This window comes from Carassius auratus, chromosome 36 (genome assembly GCF_003368295.1).
Source record: "Carassius auratus strain Wakin chromosome 36, ASM336829v1, whole genome shotgun sequence".
Taxonomy (NCBI): domain Eukaryota; kingdom Metazoa; phylum Chordata; class Actinopteri; order Cypriniformes; family Cyprinidae; genus Carassius; species Carassius auratus.
The window spans coordinates 16,851,863-16,872,450 of NC_039278.1; the positions used below are offsets into that span (position 1 = coordinate 16,851,863).

General features: G+C 34.9%; 2 protein-coding genes across 2 annotated transcripts; both read right to left on the reverse strand.

The window, feature by feature from the left end:
- Nucleotides 1–9,663: 9,663 nt before the first annotated feature.
- Nucleotides 9,664–11,342, reverse strand: LOC113055716 (uncharacterized). The gene is made up of 3 exons (XM_026222105.1): nucleotides 11,252–11,342; nucleotides 10,883–10,939; nucleotides 9,664–10,647 (listed from the first exon to the last, which is right to left on the reverse strand). The coding sequence occupies exons 1-3, from the start codon at nucleotides 11,295–11,297 to the stop codon at nucleotides 10,079–10,081; spliced, it is 672 nt and encodes a 223-aa protein (XP_026077890.1). The 5' UTR covers nucleotides 11,298–11,342; the 3' UTR covers nucleotides 9,664–10,078.
- A 7,499-nt stretch (nucleotides 11,343–18,841) lies between these two features.
- On the reverse strand, nucleotides 18,842–20,142 carry LOC113055717 (uncharacterized). The gene is made up of 3 exons (XM_026222106.1): nucleotides 20,052–20,142; nucleotides 19,907–19,963; nucleotides 18,842–19,469 (listed from the first exon to the last, which is right to left on the reverse strand). Exons 1-3 carry the CDS (start codon nucleotides 20,095–20,097, stop codon nucleotides 18,955–18,957), a joined length of 618 nt encoding a protein of 205 aa, XP_026077891.1. The 5' UTR covers nucleotides 20,098–20,142; the 3' UTR covers nucleotides 18,842–18,954.
- Nucleotides 20,143–20,588: the final 446 nt, after the last annotated feature.

Consider the following 20,588-nt stretch of genomic DNA (forward strand, 5'->3'; position numbering starts at 1 on the left):
GATCAGAGCTCAGAGGATCAAAGCAGACCGCACGAGGCATCCCCATCCACCCTGCTTCCGGACCCACTACTGAGGAGAGAGAACCTCCTCTGCCACTTGACATTGATGGATCTCCAGCTTACTTGGTAAAGGAGATTCTAGATTCCAGGTGTCATGGGGGCCGGTTGCAATACCTGGTGGTCTGGGAGGGCTATGGTCCAGAGGAAACATCATATGTGGCTGCCAAGGACATTCTAGACCCGTCGTCCTGCACCTAGACCAAGGGGGTGGCCTCAGAAAATACCTGAAGGTGTTCATAAAGGGAGGTATTCTGTAACATATGTATCTGCCATTCATTCATCCAACCGCCAGAGGGAGCCGTCTGAACACTGCCGCTTTTCTCTCATCACTTCCTGCTTGGACCTGTTATAAACAAAGACAGTAAAAGAAATGGACACAGCAACCCCATTTGATTTCCAAGAGAAATCTGAATCACCCACCGAATCTTGCAGAGAAGGCGAGAGTGAACAGGAGCAAATTTTGGTAAGTATTCTGATTAATTATCTCCCTTGACTTTATGCCTCCACGTTCCCCCAATAGCCTCATCGACAGTAAAAGATTGCCTGCGAGCTTCTCCTCCTGTCCATACGGTAATTTCTCTAGTGTGGGACAGAGAGTCGCTGGTTATGACGCAATCGTTAGCCTATTTTTTTTTACAAAAACTGTTGCTACGGGACCATAACGTAAGATACAAGGTAATGGAGCCTTTTATACATTTTCTTTTTTCTTTTTTTTTATAATTAATGGACAAATGGAGTCTTTAAACGCCTCAGATGTAAAGTTATTCTCTGTCAAAGTGACACCAAAATGAATGGGAGTCAATGGAATGCTAACAGCAGGTGGGGGTCCGCTAGCCAATGGCGGCGCCCAGGGCTGCTTCAAAAAAATATGAAACCCTGCCCCCCTGGTTATAAGCCATGTTGTTTGTGCATCATGTTGCAAAGTATTGCCAGTTTTCCCTGTCTCTACCATGCATTTTTCATAGTCATGGATTGTTTTCTAGTGCATGTCTTTTGCCTGCCTTTGACCTTGTCTTTTGGATTGCTGATTTGGATGTGTTTGCAATCTCGACTGACGCTATTGTTTATGACCTTTTGCCTGGTTATTGACCACAATATCTGCTCTCCGTTTGCCTCTGTTTGTGCTGTTGTGCTTAATAAAACTCTGCACATGGATTCAAACCCACAACCGAGTCAGTCCTCGTTACACATGTGCATATTTAATATTTAATCTGGAAATTATAATCATATAATTAACTACATTTTTTGAAAAAAATTACCTTTAGCTACTTAAAATAAAATCAATTTCTAACAAAAAAAGAATTTGTTAGGCTGGGTGAGTTCCTCTTACTTTACTTAATATTAATGCAATACATGTGACCCACTAGGGAAGCAAGAACAGATTTAGATAACATATTTGCGATCTGGCAACCGATCCAGTGTGTATTTGGGTTCTAGAGCGGTCTTCTTGGTTTTCTATTTACAGCGGGGGTTTTTTAAAAATTATTATTATTATTTAGCCAATCACAGACAAATCTGTTGATTTCCTGAACACAATGGCCAATCAGAAATGTTTATGGTAGAATCCACTCAGCGCACGGTTATCTGTCATAACATGTGCTCTACTTTTTATTTCCTTAAACGCTTTTTTGCAGTTGACAGCTTCAAAAAATTTAGTTCTTGTGTTTTTTAGCTTGTTTGCTGTAAACCTTGTCACACAACAACTTTTAAGCATTGTTCAGTTTTTTTGTTATAAATCATAAATTACAAAGAGCCTTCTTTCAGTAATACACAGTCAATGGAGATGGTTGGATTGTTTTGTACAGCCTAAACGTGCTCTGTCTCTATACATGATGTAAACAATTCAATTCAAGTTTATTTGTATAACACTTTTTAAGATACAAATAATTGCAAAGCAACTTTACAGAAAATTATGTTTCTACAATATTTAGTAGTAGCTTATAAGTGGTCATCAGTTTATGTGCATATGACAGAAATTTTCAGAAACATTAATACAAGACATAGTTAACCAGATGATGAACACTATTAACAGCAATTATTATATGATACAGTCACACTTGTAGCAATATTTGTTAGTTCTGCTAGTTGATTCAGGGTTAGCATCATCTGAGGTCCTCTGAGGGTCAGCATCATCTTTTCTCAGGTGTTCTGGATCCAGACTGGAGCTTGTGTAAATCCTAGTTATGTATCCTAGTTCTCTAAACAGAGAAACAAATAGCTGCGATTCCAACCAAATAAAATTAATTAGTTTAACCCGAGCTAAAGAATAATTTAAAAATCAGTTGCCAGATTTTTTTCAGTGTAAATTGTATAAATAGAAGAGAAGAGGACTGATGCAGATATTAAAAGTCTCCAGAAAGTCCTGTGAACATATTATAACAGTTACACTGGGAATGACAGTACTGAAGAGGAAATCAGTAAACATTTGATAAATGTTTATTTGTGTAGCACTTTTCACAATACATTATGTTTCAAAGCAGCCTTACTATTAATTCTTGTTTCAATTTTACAATTACTGTAGGAAGTATTGTTATCAGATACAGATCAAGTTAATATCCATATGGCAGTAATATATTCACATATAGTCATTTAGTAGACACTTATATTCAAATGGACTTACAAATGAGGATGATTGAAGCAATCAAAATCAACAAAAGATCAATGATACACAAGTGCTATAACAAGTCTCGGTTATCTTATCACAGTACATTCAGCAAGGGTTTTATAAATAATATTATCAATAAAAAGAAAACCGATAGAATACAAAAATAATAGAGTAAGCCATTGTTAGGTCTTTTTTTGCTTTGTTCAATTGTATAGTAAATTAAAAGAAAACATAGAATACAAAAAGATTAGAAAGCTAATGTTAGTTTAAATATTATTATTATTATATTTTTATTATTGTTATTTAATATTAAAATATACTAGAACATGCTATAAGGTTAGTTAACTATTCAGTTAAGCACAGCAAACATGTTATGCAGCAATTATAACTTAAGCTTATAATAATTAAAATATAAAGATAACATTTGACAGTTTTGTATGTCAATCCAAAGAAGTCATCATCTGAAATCTTTGCAATTGTTGGGTTTAAAACTTGAGTTGGCATTAACTAATGAAACACATCTGCATAACCAAATACAAATATTACTTCTGAAATTAAATAAACACCTCAACAATTGTAAAATTATAAATCTAAAATATTATAAAACATTGTTTTTACATTGTTAAAGTATAATTCTGTATATGTATTGCTCAACAACAATACTAATTTTGAATTAAAAGCATTTTCTGGTTTTGACCTAATGGTTTGGTAGTAAAATGTGACGGATATAAATTTCTTTAACTTTGTGACAAACAACAACTCATCTGCAGGCATCTGTAACAAAAAAATAAATAGATGTATGTTTTTTTCACCCCCTTTTCAGTGTGTCACCAGTAAGACTCGTGACAGTGATTATTAGGTTTGTTCCTAAACAGTGTCACCTTTCAAAAGAGATTCCTGCAGCAATGCGGCGTGGCATGGAGTGGATCAGTCTGTGGCACTGCTCAGGTGTTATGAGAGCCCATGTTGCTCTGATAGTGGCCTTCAGCTCTTCTGCATTCTTGGGTCTGGCATATCGCATCATCCTCTTCACTATACCCCATAGATTTTCTATGGGCTTTAGGTCAGGCAAGTTTGCTGGCCAATTAAACCAGGTACTGGTAGCTTTGGCACTGTGTGCAGGTGCCAAGTCCTGTTGGAAAATGAAATCTGCATCTCCATGAATTTGGTCAGCAGCAGGAAGCATGATGACCTCAGAAAACACAGTGTACCAACACCAGCAGATGACATGGCACCCCAAACCATCACTGACTGTGGAAACTTTATACTGGACCTGTATAAAGTGGATTGTATGTCTCTCCTCTCTTTCTCCAGACTTTAGAAACAGACTTTCTAAAGGAAATTCAAAATTTACTTTCATCAGAGAACATAACTTCTTTCAGTAATACACAGTCAATGGAGATGGTTGGATTGTTTTGTACAGCCTAAACGTGCTCTGTCTCTATACATGATGTAAACAATTCAATTCAAGTTTATTTGTATAACACTTTTTAAGATACAAATAATTGCAAAGCAACTTTACAGAAAATTATGTTTCTACAATATTTAGTAGTAGCTTATAAGTGGTCATCAGTTTATGTGCATATGACAGAAATTTTCAGAAACATTAATACAAGACATAGTTAACCAGATGATGAACACTATTAACAGCAATTATTATATGATACAGTCACACTTGTAGCAATATTTGTTAGTTCTGCTAGTTGATTCAGGGTTAGCATCATCTGAGGTCCTCTGAGGGTCAGCATCATCTTTTCTCAGGTGTTCTGGATCCAGACTGGAGCTTGTGTAAATCCTAGTTATGTATCCTAGTTCTCTAAACAGAGAAACAAATAGCTGCGATTCCAACCAAATAAAATTAATTAGTTTAACCCGAGCTAAAGAATAATTTAAAAATCAGTTGCCAGATTTTTTTCAGTGTAAATTGTATAAATAGAAGAGAAGAGGACTGATGCAGATATTAAAAGTCTCCAGAAAGTCCTGTGAACATATTATAACAGTTACACTGGGAATGACAGTACTGAAGAGGAAATCAGTAAACATTTGATAAATGTTTATTTGTGTAGCACTTTTCACAATACATTATGTTTCAAAGCAGCCATACTATTAATTCTTGTTTCAATTTTACAATTACTGTAGGAAGTATTGTTATCAGATACAGATCAAGTTAATATCCATATGGCAGTAATATATTCACATATAGTCATTTAGTAGACACTTATATTCAAATGGACTTACAAATGAGGATGATTGAAGCAATCAAAATCAACAAAAGATCAATGATACACAAGTGCTATAACAAGTCTCGGTTATCTTATCACAGTACATTCAGCAAGGGTTTTATAAATAATATTATCAATAAAAAGAAAACCGATAGAATACAAAAATAATAGAGTAAGCCATTGTTAGGTCTTTTTTTGCTTTGTTCAATTGTATAGTAAATTAAAAGAAAACATAGAATACAAAAAGATTAGAAAGCTAATGTTAGTTTAAATATTATTATTATTATATTTTTATTATTGTTATTTAATATTAAAATATACTAGAACATGCTATAAGGTTAGTTAACTATTCAGTTAAGCACAGCAAACATGTTATGCAGCAATTATAACTTAAGCTTATAATAATTAAAATATAAAGATAACATTTGACAGTTTTGTATGTCAATCCAAAGAAGTCATCATCTGAAATCTTTGCAATTGTTGGGTTTAAAACTTGAGTTGGCATTAACTAATGAAACACATCTGCATAACCAAATACAAATATTACTTCTGAAATTAAATAAACACCTCAACAATTGTAAAATTATAAATCTAAAATATTATAAAACATTGTTTTTACATTGTTAAAGTATAATTCTGTATATGTATTGCTCAACAACAATACTAATTTTGAATTAAAAGCATTTTCTGGTTTTGACCTAATGGTTTGGTAGTAAAATGTGACGGATATAAATTTCTTTAACTTTGTGACAAACAACAACTCATCTGCAGGCATCTGTAACAAAAAAATAAATAGATGTATGTTTTTTTCACCCCCTTTTCAGTGTGTCACCAGTAAGACTCGTGACAGTGATTATTAGGTTTGTTCCTAAACAGTGTCACCTTTCAAAAGAGATTCCTGCAGCAATGCGGCGTGGCATGGAGTGGATCAGTCTGTGGCACTGCTCAGGTGTTATGAGAGCCCATGTTGCTCTGATAGTGGCCTTCAGCTCTTCTGCATTCTTGGGTCTGGCATATCGCATCATCCTCTTCACTATACCCCATAGATTTTCTATGGGCTTTAGGTCAGGCAAGTTTGCTGGCCAATTAAACCAGGTACTGGTAGCTTTGGCACTGTGTGCAGGTGCCAAGTCCTGTTGGAAAATGAAATCTGCATCTCCATGAATTTGGTCAGCAGCAGGAAGCATGATGACCTCAGAAAACACAGTGTACCAACACCAGCAGATGACATGGCACCCCAAACCATCACTGACTGTGGAAACTTTATACTGGACCTGTATAAAGTGGATTGTATGTCTCTCCTCTCTTTCTCCAGACTTTAGAAACAGACTTTCTAAAGGAAATTCAAAATTTACTTTCATCAGAGAACATAACTTTGGACCACTCAGCAGCAGTCCAGTTATTTTTGAAGCGAGACGCTTCTGACGCTTTCTGTTGTTCAAGAGTGGCTTGACACAAGGAATGTGAAGCTGAAACCCATGTCCTGCATACGTCTGTGTGTGGTGGTTCTTGAAGCACTGACTCCAGCGGCAGTCCACTTTTTGTGAATCTCCCCCACATTTTTGAATGGGTTTTGTTTAACAATCCTCTCCAGAGTGCAGTTTTCCCTATTACTTGTACAATTTTTCTACCACATCTTTCCCTTCCCCTCGCCTCTCCATTAATGTGCTTGGACACAGAGCTCTGTGAACAGCCAGCCTCTTTTGCAATGAACTTTTGTGTCTTGTCCTCCTTGTGCAAGGTGTCAATGGTCATCTTTTGGACAACTGTCAAGTCAGCAGTCTTCCCCATGATTGTGTAGCCTGCAGAACTAGACTGAGAGAGCATTTAAAGGCCTTTGCAGTTGTTTTGAGTTAATTAGCTGATTAGAGTGTGGCACCAGGTGTCTTCAATAATGAACCTTTTCACAATATTCTAATTTTCTGAGATACTGAATTTGGTATTTTCCTAAGTTGTCAGTTATAATCATCAAAATTAAAAAAATTAAATACAACATTTAAATTAACATTTGAAATATATCAGTTTGTGTGTAATGAATGAATATAATACACAAGTTACACTTTTTGAATGGAATTAGTAAAATAAATCAACTTTTTGATGATATTCTAATTATATGACCAGCACCTGTAATCCAAGTGGCTCAAGAACAGCATGAAGTTTACTTTAGGTATGGATCTGTGTCTGATCATTACTGCCACTCCCTATATACACAGACTATGCATCAACTGAAAGTGAAACAGAAAAGGGGAAAGCCATGCCATGTGTTTATGGCAAGCTGTTTTAACAATTATTCCTTAATGTACTAATATATTCATGCTAGTAAAAAAAAACAAATAACCCTCTAACACTATCTCTTTATCTACTTGTCTTCTTTTTAATTGTTATGGTAAAAATAACCTGACCCTCTAAAACTAACTATATCTATTTATCTCTTTTCTATCTACTTATTATAAGCAAAATGGCTTGCATTTAGGGTATTGCGTCAGACTAACCATGACTTGACACAACACTTATATATTATTTATCTTTTGTTGGTTTTGATTGCTTTTTTAGCTCTCATCTGTAAGTCACTTTTTGTTAAAAGTGTCTGCTTATTAATTAAATGTTGGGTACTTCATTAAATGTAAATACTTCACTTACTTAATATTGTTCTAGGTTTGTGCCAGCTTTGTTTTATTTCATTACAGCTATGAACAGGAGGAACTTCACTGATTTTTTAAACAATAGTGCAGCATTATTGCACAGTGCTGTCCCAACATCACAGGAACAACTGTTAAAAATGGTTCCATGGAGAACCTCTAACATCCACAGAACCTTTCCATTTCATTCTCTATAGCAAAATAAGTTTTTCTTCTGATATTTTAAAATGTTCTCTTTACTAAAAATGGTCATTTTAAGAACCTTACTAAACGGTTCTTTGAGGAGCCAACAACACCAGAACAACAACACTTCAGATCCAGTCAGTTTTTTATTTCTCTCATTGAGCATCCAGATACTTCTGACACAGATATGTTTATTGTTTTCTTTGTTCTCCTCTTTGGTTGTCATTGTTACTAATGTCATTAGTTTGTTCTGTTCAGCTGTGTATCATTAATTTACCTCGTTTGTCAGTATATTTAAAGGAACACTCCACCGTTTTTTGAAATAGGGCTTATTCACATTATTTCCTGCATTTAGATAGGTGGGCAAATGCATTTTTGTGTCAGTGCATGCATTGTTTTAGTTTGACTGGGTCGGCGTTAGCTTAGCTTAGCACAATGAATGGAATCCTTTGTTGCCAGCTAGCATGGCCTGAGTAAAAGTGATCAAAAAAATAAAAAAAACCCACCTAATTACTTCTTGTGGCCTGCGTATTCACAACGAGTACAAATAGCGATCCAGATTAACACTAGGCGATTTCCTAGGCAGATATTGACTTGGGACTATATTGTGGGGAAGCACAGAAGAAAGCACTGCTACTTCGGCGCAGAGATATCACGCAACACATGAAAACATCAACTCTATGTGAATACAGGTATAATATGGGTCGATCTATACATGCGTCATGATTAAAATAATCACTTACTCTGTTGACAGCTGTCAATTTGGTCCATTCGGCGTGGGGCGTTTTTTCCAGTTCACTTTGTCACACCGGAAAAAAAAATCGAGTACTGCAGAATGGATCAGCGCCGTGAAATCCTCTGTAGATGTGACACAACTTCGGGCACGCTCATCTTGATCTGACGTGTTGAGCCTGGTCATTAATGGCAAAAACATGTCCCACTCTCTACAGCACAGACACTCTATTTCCATCGGCATAGATTGGCATATTCCCCCACATTCACACCACCAGTTCATGTTGGCTCTCATCCTCACGTCCTCAGGCTGTTGAGCGATCGCAACTAATACACGCGCATATAAATTTCACTCGCGGCTGGCTTGACGGTGTTTTTCTGAAGTGCGGCTGGCTTGACCGCAGTCTCCTACTGTCGTTCTATTTCCAAAGCACGCAGCTCGTCTTCTGTAAACTCTGGTTCAAATAGGTATGGTTCTGGTTCTTGACTGTCTGAGAAGTCACCCTCTTCGTCTCTCTCAAAATCAGCCATGTTCATCGCCATTCGTGTACTGTAAGGAAAATAGCCAGGCAGCTACTATTCACGCCGGTATGTTGACGGAAGTCGTGGGATTTCATGTGTTGCGTGATTCTCTGCGCCGAAGTAGCAGTGCTTCGCCTAAGCAGCAGTGCTTCGCCTGTGCTTCCCCATAATATAGTCCCAAGCCAATATCTGCCTAGGAAATCGCCTAGTGTTAATTTGGATCGCTATTCGTACTCGTTGTGAATACGCAGTCCACAAGAAGTAATTAGGTGGGTTTTTTTTATTTTTTTGATCACTTTTACTCAGGCCATGCTAGCTGGCAACAAAGGATTCCATTCATTGTGCTAAGCTAAGCTAACGCCGACCCAGTCAAACTAAAACAATGCATGCACTGACACAAAAATGCATTTGCCCACCTATCTAAATGTAGGAAATAATGTGAATAAGCCCTATTTCAAAAAACGGTGGAGTGTTCCTTTAAGTTCAACCTTTTCCTGTGTTTGTTGTCCGGTAGGTTTAAATAAGTTAAATAAGTGTTTCTAAATCTAAAATAAACAGTGTTACCATATTGTTAAAAGCGCTAGATGTATAATCCTTGTTATTAGCGGTGGCCGTTAAGTGAACTGCAGGCAGCAAGTTATTGCTCATGCTCCCAAAGATCAAGACTGAACTTGATTCAAGACCCTGATATACTTTCGGCAAAAGTTTATTTTATTCATGGCTCAATAACAAAGCAAACACACAACAAGAATGACAGCGGTGAAAAAGCAGCAGTTTAGAAAGCATGTTATCACAATGTGTATACGTTTGCACAAACTCTGCGATTCAACTGCAAGTAATTAATTAAAATGACACTGTTGCACTGTTGATTATAAAGTATATTTGAGATAAATCTGGCTCTGTGGGACTATATTTGAATTAAATGATTTTCTTTGCATGATACTTTGATCGAATGGCTCTTTCGGTGTTCTCCTGAACAAGTTATCTGCGTATTTAAAGCTCAACAACAATACTAATTATGCATTAAAATGGGTAAAGTTTTTAAAAAGTTTCTGCTTTTGTCTTGGTTTTGTAATGAAATGTTTCATTGTTCACAGATAATTAATACCTGTCTGATTACATGACTGAACATGATGCTTCTGAACCCAGAACAGACACACCGGTTTTTGGACCAAGTGAGACTCCGGTTCCCAGGAATTTGAATTCCACCCCACCCAGACCAACAGATGCACCCGTGTCAAGTCCAAGTCCCAGCTTCACACCAATTGGACCGGCTTTAGCTGATGCACTGGCAATTTCAGCTCGAGCCATTGCTCCAGCTCCAACCACACTGACTCCAGCACCAGCTGAGGCATTTGGACCTTTGGCTTCTGCTTCAAATACACTGTATTCAGCACGAGCTCGTGCAACTCCTGCTTCTGCGTAAACTCCAGCCTTAGGAATCCTCTCTCCAGGTTTGTTCTCAAATGCTTCAGCATATGATCCACTTCGAGCATACTTGTGTTCTGCATAAGCACTTGCTGTTCTGTCATACGTGTCAATTACATTTACAACTTCAAGCGCATCAACATTAACTGACGCAAGTTGCACACTTGGCTTTTTTGTAAAACCCTTTTTGTTTTTCCATGTTATCTTCTGTTTTCCTTTTTTTGGCTTTTCTCCATGAAGTACATCACATTCTTCATCTGCAAATAAAACGAATGATCTTTATTGCAGTTCAAATAGCTTTATACAAACTCATGCAATTTTACATTAAACATTAGAACATGTGACAAGTTAGTTTTACTCAACCTTGCAAACTGTAGGTTCTGTATTTGAATAAATAAATACACAATAAAACACATACATTGACAAATAACACTAAAATGTAGAGTAATTTCAATGTCAGTAAATATAGACCAGATATTTAAATAAACGTACCACTCTCGTCTTCTTCATGGTGGAAATGTTTGGTAGTGGGTAAATCAGATTCTTCATCTGCAAATAAAACAAATGAGCTTTAATGTTGGGCAAACAGACAAAGACATTTAGAAAAACAAAACACACTTAATATGAATTTATCATTTTTCAATGAACATTAGAACACTGTAAATGTGAATAGTTGGTTTAATAAACACATTTAATTTTTTTTCATGTCAACAATAACTTATTCCACATACAGAGATTGCACTCTCAGTGTTTGGGATTATTTAGACATACATACCAGTGTTATATAAATTTACAACATTTTTAATTTTCATTTGTAGTTAATTAAAGGTTTTTAATGTCTGTAAATATAAATTCACTTACCACTTTCATCATGCCCATTGTAGCTTAATGGTCGGTTTTCAGTCATTTTAGGGAGCAACAAGTTTTCAGTCTAAGTAGGTCTCTGATGGAGTGTTATAGGATCTGTGTCTGGTCAGTCCTGGCACTCCTTATATACGCAGAGTAGTGCATCAACTGAAAGTGAAAGAGAAAAATCATAAAGATCTGCATGGCGTTTAACTTGAACAACCTAAGACCCTGCTCACAATGAATGACATCATATTCTGTTCGTTGAAGTGTCTGAAATATACAAATCTAGTTTGATTGTCTCTTAAGACTCTGTTGATGCAAAGCTGACAAAAATTCAACACGCGCACATACTCAAAAAAATAAAGGTTCTTTATTTGCATCTTTGTTTTCATGAAGAACCTTTTACAATCTTTATAGCAAAAAAAAAATCCTTTAAATATGTAAAGGGGTGATGAGATGAAAAACCAAATTTGCCTTGATCTTCTGGCATGCGAAGGTTTAGGAACCCCTTTCAGAATCTGTGAAAATGTGAATGTTTAACAAAATAAGAGAGATCATAATAAATGCATGTTATTTTTTATTACTGTCCTGAGTAAGATATTTTACATAAAAGATGTTTGCATATAGACCACAAGACAAAAAAAAAATGCTGAAATTATTAAAATAACCCCATTCAAAGGTTTGGGAACCCACTGCAAACTGCAAAGTTGTTTTTTATTCATGGCTTGGAATTAAAAAGAAGTTAGAAATGTTTTTGTAGCAACATACTGTGAGGGCAGAAATTCTATGAATATGGAAAAATGTGCTGCGCACTTTCCTCTCAATAACAAAGCAAACACACAACAAGAATGACAGCGGTGAAAAAGCAGCAGTTAAGAAAGCATGTGGTTCTTAATACTGTGTGTGGTTACCTGGATGATCCACAACTGTCTTTCTGTTTTGTGATGGTTGTGTATGAGTCCCTTGTTTGTTCTGAACAGTTAAACTGAGAACTGTTCTTCAGATAAATCTTTAAGGCCCAGCAGATTCTTCAGTTTTCCAGCATCTTTGCATATTTGAATCCTTTCCAGCACTACTGTATGATTTCGAGAACCATTTTTTTACACTGAGGACAATTGAGGCACTCAAACACAACTATTAATAAAAGGTTCAAATGTTCACTGATGCTCCAGAAGGAAACAAGATGCATTAAAAGCTGGGGGGGGGGGGGTAAATTGTACTTAATTAGTGTTCTGGAAAACAAACCAGTATCTTCTGTTGCTTACGAAGGGCAGAACTAAATGGAAAAAAAAATTCAACAAAATAAGAAACATTTGGACATCTTCATCATGTTCAAAAGTTTTCATCCCCAGCTCTTAATGCATCTTTTTTTCCTCTGGAGCATCGGTAGATTTTTGAACCTTTTTTACACATATTTGAAAAATGATTGCCTGTAAAGTTATGTAGTCATAACATCTACCAGCAGGTGCATAAGTGCTGAATTAAAACTTGTTAATTGTAACCAATGTTAGACTGGAGGATGTTTCCAGATTTTTCTGAGGACTCTGAATAAAGTGAGAGGATTCAGGCTCAGCGAGATAAACAGCATTACTGCACCATTAGACTAAGTGATGTGAAACTGGAGGATGCTATTTCAGATTCATGATTGATAATGATGTTGGGGAATGGATTGGTACCCCCTGAGTGACTTGATAGCCTATATTACTGATAATTATCTAACTCAAGGGTTTTCAAAGGGTTTTTCTGTGTCTAATCATTACTGCTACCCCGATATATACACAGAATAGGCATCAACTGAAAGTGAAACAGAAAAGGGAAAAATCCTGCAATGCGTTTATGGCAAGCTGTTTTAACACTAATGTCCTAATATTTTCATGCTACTAGTAAACTACTTATTACAACTAGTACTGTATACTACTATATTCCATTACTTATTTAGGCTAAATGTTCGTATTCTTTAGGTGCTACTGCCTTTAAAGGTTCTGTATGTAAGTTTTTGACTCTACTAAAGTCAAAAGTCTACCGTTTCAGTGTGTTCAAAGTTCTGTTACTTAATACCAGTAAGACTTACACTGGTTGTGAGGTTTATTCCTAAACAGTGTCACCTTTAAATAGAGACCAAAACCATGCATATACTCCAAGTGGCTCAAGAACAGCATGCAGTTTACTTTCGATATGGATCTGTGTCTGGTCATTACTGCCACTCCCATCTACACAGACTATGCATCAACTGAAAGTGAAACAAAAAAGGGAAAAGATATGCCATGTGTTTATGGCAAGCTGTTTTAACATTTATTCCTTAATGTAATAATATTTTCATGCTAGTAAACTATTTAATTACTACTAGTATACTATTATCTGTTCCATTAAGAACTAGTACTTATTCATTGGCTACTAGTGCTTATTCATCTACTTGTTAATAGTATTTTAATATGGATTAGTATTAATTATAACTAGTTTAATTTTTCAGTTACTAACTTTTCAGGATGCATACCAAAGATGTCAGTCTGAGTAACATAATTGTATGTGAAACTTTCTGTTAAGTGTAACATTTGATGAAAGTCAAAAGTGAATTAAAAATAATAAAAAATAGGTTAGTGTACTATTGATCAAATATACTTGTTGAAGACAACTTCTCAGCTCTAGAAGTTCAACGAGACATGCACATTACAAGGTTCTGACCTCTACAGGAGAAACTATTCATCAGCATTTCTGTACGATCTCAAGAGCTACAGATCTTTTTACCTAAAAATAAAACACAAATTAAAAATCAACAATAAAATGTAGAGTTATTTCAATGTCATTTAAATGTAAAATACACATACTACTCTCGTCTTCTTCAGGGTTTGATAGTGGGTATATCAGATTCTTCATCTGCAAATAAAACAAATTAGCTCTAATGCAGTGCAAACAGACACAGACATTTAGAAAAAAACACACTTTATATTAATTTATAATTTTTCAATGAACATTAGAACATTGTACATGTATCAAGTTGGCTTTAAAATCACATTACATATTTTTCTTTTATGTCTTTTTAAGTCCTTTTTTAGGACTTCCATGTACAGAGATTGCACTCTCATATTTGGGATTATTTAGACATACATACCAGTGTTATGTAAATTTTTTATTGTAATTAATTAAAGTTTTGCCTACTACAGTAATCACAAGCAGCACCAGAAAAGCAATACAACTTACAATCAGTGATTTTCTACACTGGATACTGTTCCAAAGAAGAAACAAGCTCATTTACTGTACATCTTAGAGAGTCTCAGGATGAGTAAATAAAATACATGGAAGTAATTTCCAAAGCATCGTGTCATTATATATTAACAGTCACACTTGTTGATAAATTAATTGTCTAATTACTTCTAATGACGAAGCTCGATATAGCCTATAGCTTATACGGTATATAGTCAATATTATGCTTTTAATAAATGTTGGTGATTGTGGTGAAACCTCTATATAACCCAATTATGTTTGCTATTGTGTTGCTTGCCAATTTATTTAATCAGAATACACTATTGATTCTAGTTAGTGAAAACTGATTTCCTGTAAAATGATGTAGTCACTTATTTAACTCAAGGGTTTTCAGAGAAAGTGAAACAGAAATGGAAAAACAATGGCAATGCGTTTATGGCAAGATGTATTAACATTTAATCCTTAAAATGAACTAGTATGCTACTATTTAATTCTACTTTACTTAAGAAATTTTGAACTTTTCAGGATAAAAGCCAAACATCTCAGTCTCTAAATAGCATAATTTATTTAAGCCACAAAATAAACTTGATTCTCTAAAAGAAATATAATGAACTACACAAAAAGCATTTGAAATGTCTGCACAATGTTTTATAATTACCCAAAAATCAAATGTAGTTCCTCCTTTATGTAACATAACACACTCACAGGCATCAGTCACTTCACTGAATGCTTGCCAGCTATAAGAAATGAATAATTATTATGAAACATCTGTTTTTAAATCCACATCATTTGAATATCACAATATTGATACCTCTCAAAAAAATAATGTGCACAAACTCAGGGTAAACAGAGGTTCAGGGAGGATATGCATAAATTGGCTCGTTGAAATTGAAACACCAGGGAACTAAGTGAAATGGTTCCTGATGAAAACAAGACATTGTAATATATATTTTGACAGACATTTTCTTAAATGCACAAACTATATGCTTTCTGATTCCGTTTCGGACATCCCTGATTTGAATGTTTTCAATAATTTCAGTATAGTCCAATTTGACTCTCAATTTGACTAAAATAATGGCCTGATCTAGCGAAAGGATTGGTCATTTTCTAAAAAAAAAAAAAAAAAAACATTTTATAAACACAAATGCTAGTTGTGCACTAGCTCAACTTCACACATTATGCAATCACGTAATGTGAAGAACAGAAGAACACAGAAAAAGTTTTTTTCAGTGTATTGCATAAATGGAAAAGTTCTGATGCAGAATTGTAACAGTTACAATACACTGGGAATGATAGTATTGACAAAAGCAATAAATATTCAATTCAAGTTTATTTGTATAGTACTTGCTTCTAAACAGCTTTAGAGATAATTCTTGTTTCAATGTTACAGCTGGGAATTATTCTGTTACCAGCCACAGATCAAAGTAATATGTGTGTAATATACATATAAAATATTATGAGGATAACATCATAAATTCAGTTAAGCATACACAACAAACATGTTGTGCAGAAATTACCGAAATTGCAACCTGTGTTCATAATAATTACAATATAAGGATAATATTTGACAGTTTCATGTTGATCTAAAGTTTCCATCAACTGGAATCTTCAGAGTTGTTGGAATCCAAACTGGAGTTGCCGTAATCTAATTAAACACACATATTTAACCAAATACAAATATTTGTTCTTAAATGAAAGCAGCTCAACAATTGTAGAAATATAAAATCTAAAATAAAACTTTATGTTGTAATATTCTTTCAATGTAATTTTGTGTATTTATAACTCAACAATTTTGCTTTAAAATTTAATACATTAAAAAAAATCTGTTTTTTTTTGTCTTCATGGTTCAGTAGTAAAATGTTGCATATAAATATTAAAAGGTTATTAATACTTGCATAATTACATGACTGAACATAATACTTCTGAACCCAGAAGAGATACACTGGTTTTTGGAGCAATTGAGATTCCAGTTCCCAGTATTTTAGCATCCAACCCATCCACACCAACATATACACCAGTGTCAACTCCAAATGGTCCAGCTTTAGCTGATGCACTGGCAATTTCAGCTCGAGCCATTGCTCTAACTCCAACCACACTGGCTTCAACACCAGCTGAGGCGTTTGGGCTTTTGGCTTCTGCCTCCAAATAAACTGAATTCAGCACAAGCTTGTCACATTTATTAATGTATTTAATAATGTAGACATAGCCTAAAACAGATATTTCCTGAGAAGTTCTAATCAACATCCTTGTTGATCCTTGAACATGTTATACTTGGTGAAATCGCAGGATGATTATAATACCTTTAAGTGCCGCACTCTGCTAGCAAATAACAAATTTTTTTATTTTTTTTCTATAATCATGAAAACTGTAACTTGTTAAGCCAGTGTGACAAACAGAAATCAGAAGATTCCTAATGGAGAGCCCCCTGCCCCCTCATTGGTACTTAAGTATGATCTGCCCTGGACCCAGATTTGCAGAAATGGTAGCCTACACAATTATCTACTTAAAATCTTCAGTATAAAGTAGAATTGTAAGATTTCAGAAGAGAACAGAATAAATCAAATATAACAATTTATTATCTGTCAAGTAAAATTGTATCATGCCAATTACATAATGAAACAATTAGAAGCCAGTTTAGAAAAGATAATAGAATTGTGAATTGTATTTTCGCTGTGTGACTATCAGCCCAAAGCAGTTCTCATTTTCCCGTCCTGTGTCACGTTGTTTAAATATCAAATGCATTTTCTAAAATCAACAGGAAGCCAATGCAGAGATGCCAGAACCGGAGAAATGCTGGATCTTTTCAATCATGAGTTGCAATGATCAAATCTGGATGAAATTATGCAGGAATCACAGTTTCCATGTCATGAAAGCAAAAAGATTCTGCCAATGATCCGCAATTGTAAAAAGCTACTACTTTTACTTTTAGGCATTGACTTGTTTATCAAATTCCATTTTGTTTTTATCTATTTTAGGAATCTAAAAATACTACTGTCAATTTTTGGTAACAAACTGAAACAACGAAAACGTTTTATTCACACATAAAAAGCTGAAAACCTCGATAACATAAGATAACATTAGAAAACCTCGATAGCATTCTTGCTGGCATTGTTTTTATGCACTTTTCCACAGTCTCTGTTGTTATTGACATCCAAATAATAATAATAATAATAATAATAATAATAATAATAATACAGTGCTTTACTAGTTTTTCCTCCTTTCTTGTAAAACGGTAAATTTGAAAATTCCTGGATAATAATAATTATATTTCAGCAATACAAGTACTACTTTGACTAAAGAGCTTGTACATACTGGTAGATTAACCATTACAGAAACATAAAAAATTATAGTTATGGTAATTACCAATACTGTAAGTTTAGGACAGCTAACTTTACATTGAGTGGTGGTCTATTAAATTCAACATTCGAATATATATTTATGTGACCATGGTCCACAAAAACTTAAGTGTAAATTTGTCAAAACTGAGATAATTTTGACCCATATAATGTTTTTCAATCAGGACCACTACCGTTAAGTATATTTATGACAATTATAATTGCATACAATTAGTGTTGGCGGTATGGTTATGTTCTGGGCAACACTCCACACGCCTGTCCATGGAGCCATGCTTGGACAGAGCGGGGAGAGCAGCAAGACAAACCACCCTGGGGTACAGAACAGAACCATTATAAGCATATATATAATTTACAATTCACAATTACGTGAGTTGTAAACGAAATGTGAGAGATTGCTTCCAATGAAGAGACTGTAAAGAAAGAACAAAGTTAGATCGGATTACTGGTTGAGTTGGTGGAGTTGGGGTTGGAGGAGGGAGTTAATTGCAAGCAGCAATGCGATGGAAGAGACACTGAAGAATGGGAATTTAAATAGACCGCAGGTGATAGGTGTCAAGACTGGATTGGTACACGTCAGGAACAGCTGACTGTCAGCTGATGCAAGCGTGACTAACGTGGCCTGACTGAACTAACGCTATGCTTGAATTATTTAATTTTTTTTGTCTATTGCTTCAAATATACCCCAGTGACTTCAGACTGCTTTTGTGCTCCAGGGTCACATTTATATGTTCAGAAAAAAATAAACATCAACTCACAATCAACTATTTGTTCCTTTAATGATATGCTTTGCATGTAAGATATTTTGATGAATTCTACGATTGATGCAGAAGTCCAAAGTGAAGACGTTATTTTAACATAAAAGCTTGGAATGACAGCTCTGAAGAGAAAGGCAATAACCATAAACATACATAACCAAATACAAATATTTATTCTGAAATGAAAACAAAAGTCATAAAATTTGTATAATTATAAAATCTAAAACAACAACATTATTTTCGTGTCGTTGAAGTATAATTCTGTGTATTCAGTGACAGTACTAATTCTGCATTTAATCCGGTCAAAGTTAAAGTTAATGTTTTTTTTGTTTTTTTTTTCTCTTCATGGTTCAGTAGTAAAATGTTACACATCAATATTCCAAGGTAATTAATACCTCTATGACTACATGACTGAACATGATGCTTCTGAACCCAGAACAGATATGCTGTTTTTTTGACCAATTGAGAATCCAGTTCCCAGGAATTTGGCCTCCACCCCATCCTCACCAACAGATGCACCCGTGTCAAATCCAAGTCCCACTTTCACACCAACTGGACCGACACTAGCTGATGCACTGGCGACTTCAGCTCGAGCCATTACTTTGGCTCCAACCGGACTGACTTCAGTATCAAATGAGATGCTTGAACCTTTGGTTTCTGCCTCAAATATGCTGTCTTCAGCACGAGCTCGTCCAGCTTGTGCAACTTCTGCAAATAATCTAAAGTTTGTAAAATCTGAAAAATAAGCTTCGTTTTTAACATAATAACTTTCGTCTGCAGTTGAATTTAGTGGTCTGTCCAATGTGTCAGTCGTGTCAATTTCAGATGTTGTATCTTGAGCTTTTGGCTTTTTTACAGTAGCCTCTGCGACTTCATTAATGTCACGGTTCTGCCTCTGTTTGGTAGAAGATTCTTCATCTGCAAAAGAAACAAATGTGTTTTAATGCAGTGTAAACAGACACAGATGTTTCGAAAAGCTTTATATACTGTAGATGTATGCCATGTTGAGCTGAACATTATAAATGTAAAAATTTGGTTTTACTCAACCTTGCGAGAGAATATTTCTGTATTTGGTGTGATTCAGTCTGAGGTTTGCCTGCATCTTCATAGTGTGTTAGTAATACTAGATTTTTACTTAATATATTATACATTTTTTATTAAATAAAGACCCAATTTTACCCATTTTAATCAGTGTTTGGGAATATTTAGAAACATATAACAAACTACATTGAGAAAATTAAGAAGTACATAAATACACAAAATTAAATACATAAATTAACAAAAAACGCTAAAGTGTAGAGTTTAATGCAAAGTCAGTGTCAGTGAATACAGGAAAACTATTAAAATGCGCTTACCATTTTCGTCTTCTTCATGGTGGAAATGTTTGATAGTGGCTATATCAGAGTCTTCATCTGCAAATAAAACAAATGAGATTTAATGCTGTGGAAACAGACACAAATGTATAGAAAAACAACAAGCTTTATATTAAAATGCACTCACCATTTTCATTTTGTCCACGACGGCTTAATTGAAGTTTTTTAGACATTTTATTATGTCACAAATTTTCAGTCTCAATTAGTCGCTGGTTGAGTGTCATTGAGCCTCAATCAGTGCCCCTGTCCCCTATATATACAACAACAACTGAAAGTGAAAGCCAAAAACGAGAAGTCTTGCGGTAGGTGTGATTGGAGCCCAAGCCCCTTGATCACTTTCGATACCATGTGGAGCCTGTGGTGTCATTTAAAAGAAATGTACAAATAGAAGTGGTGTATGATGAACACGTAAACTATGACTTGTAATATTTGTTATAATATGTCCTGTTACTTTTTAATTCAGAAGCCCTAGAGCATGACATCTTATCATGTCCAAAAAATACTAGTCTGGTTTGATGACCCCTTAACAAAAAATACAACACAATACATTTAAAAATTAAGATTAATTTTTTGCATCAATGGTGAAAATTTTATCCCAACATCCATTAAATCTTTCCGGTCAGTTATCTTTTTGAAAGCTTTATTTTTATAAGTGTGTTTGCAG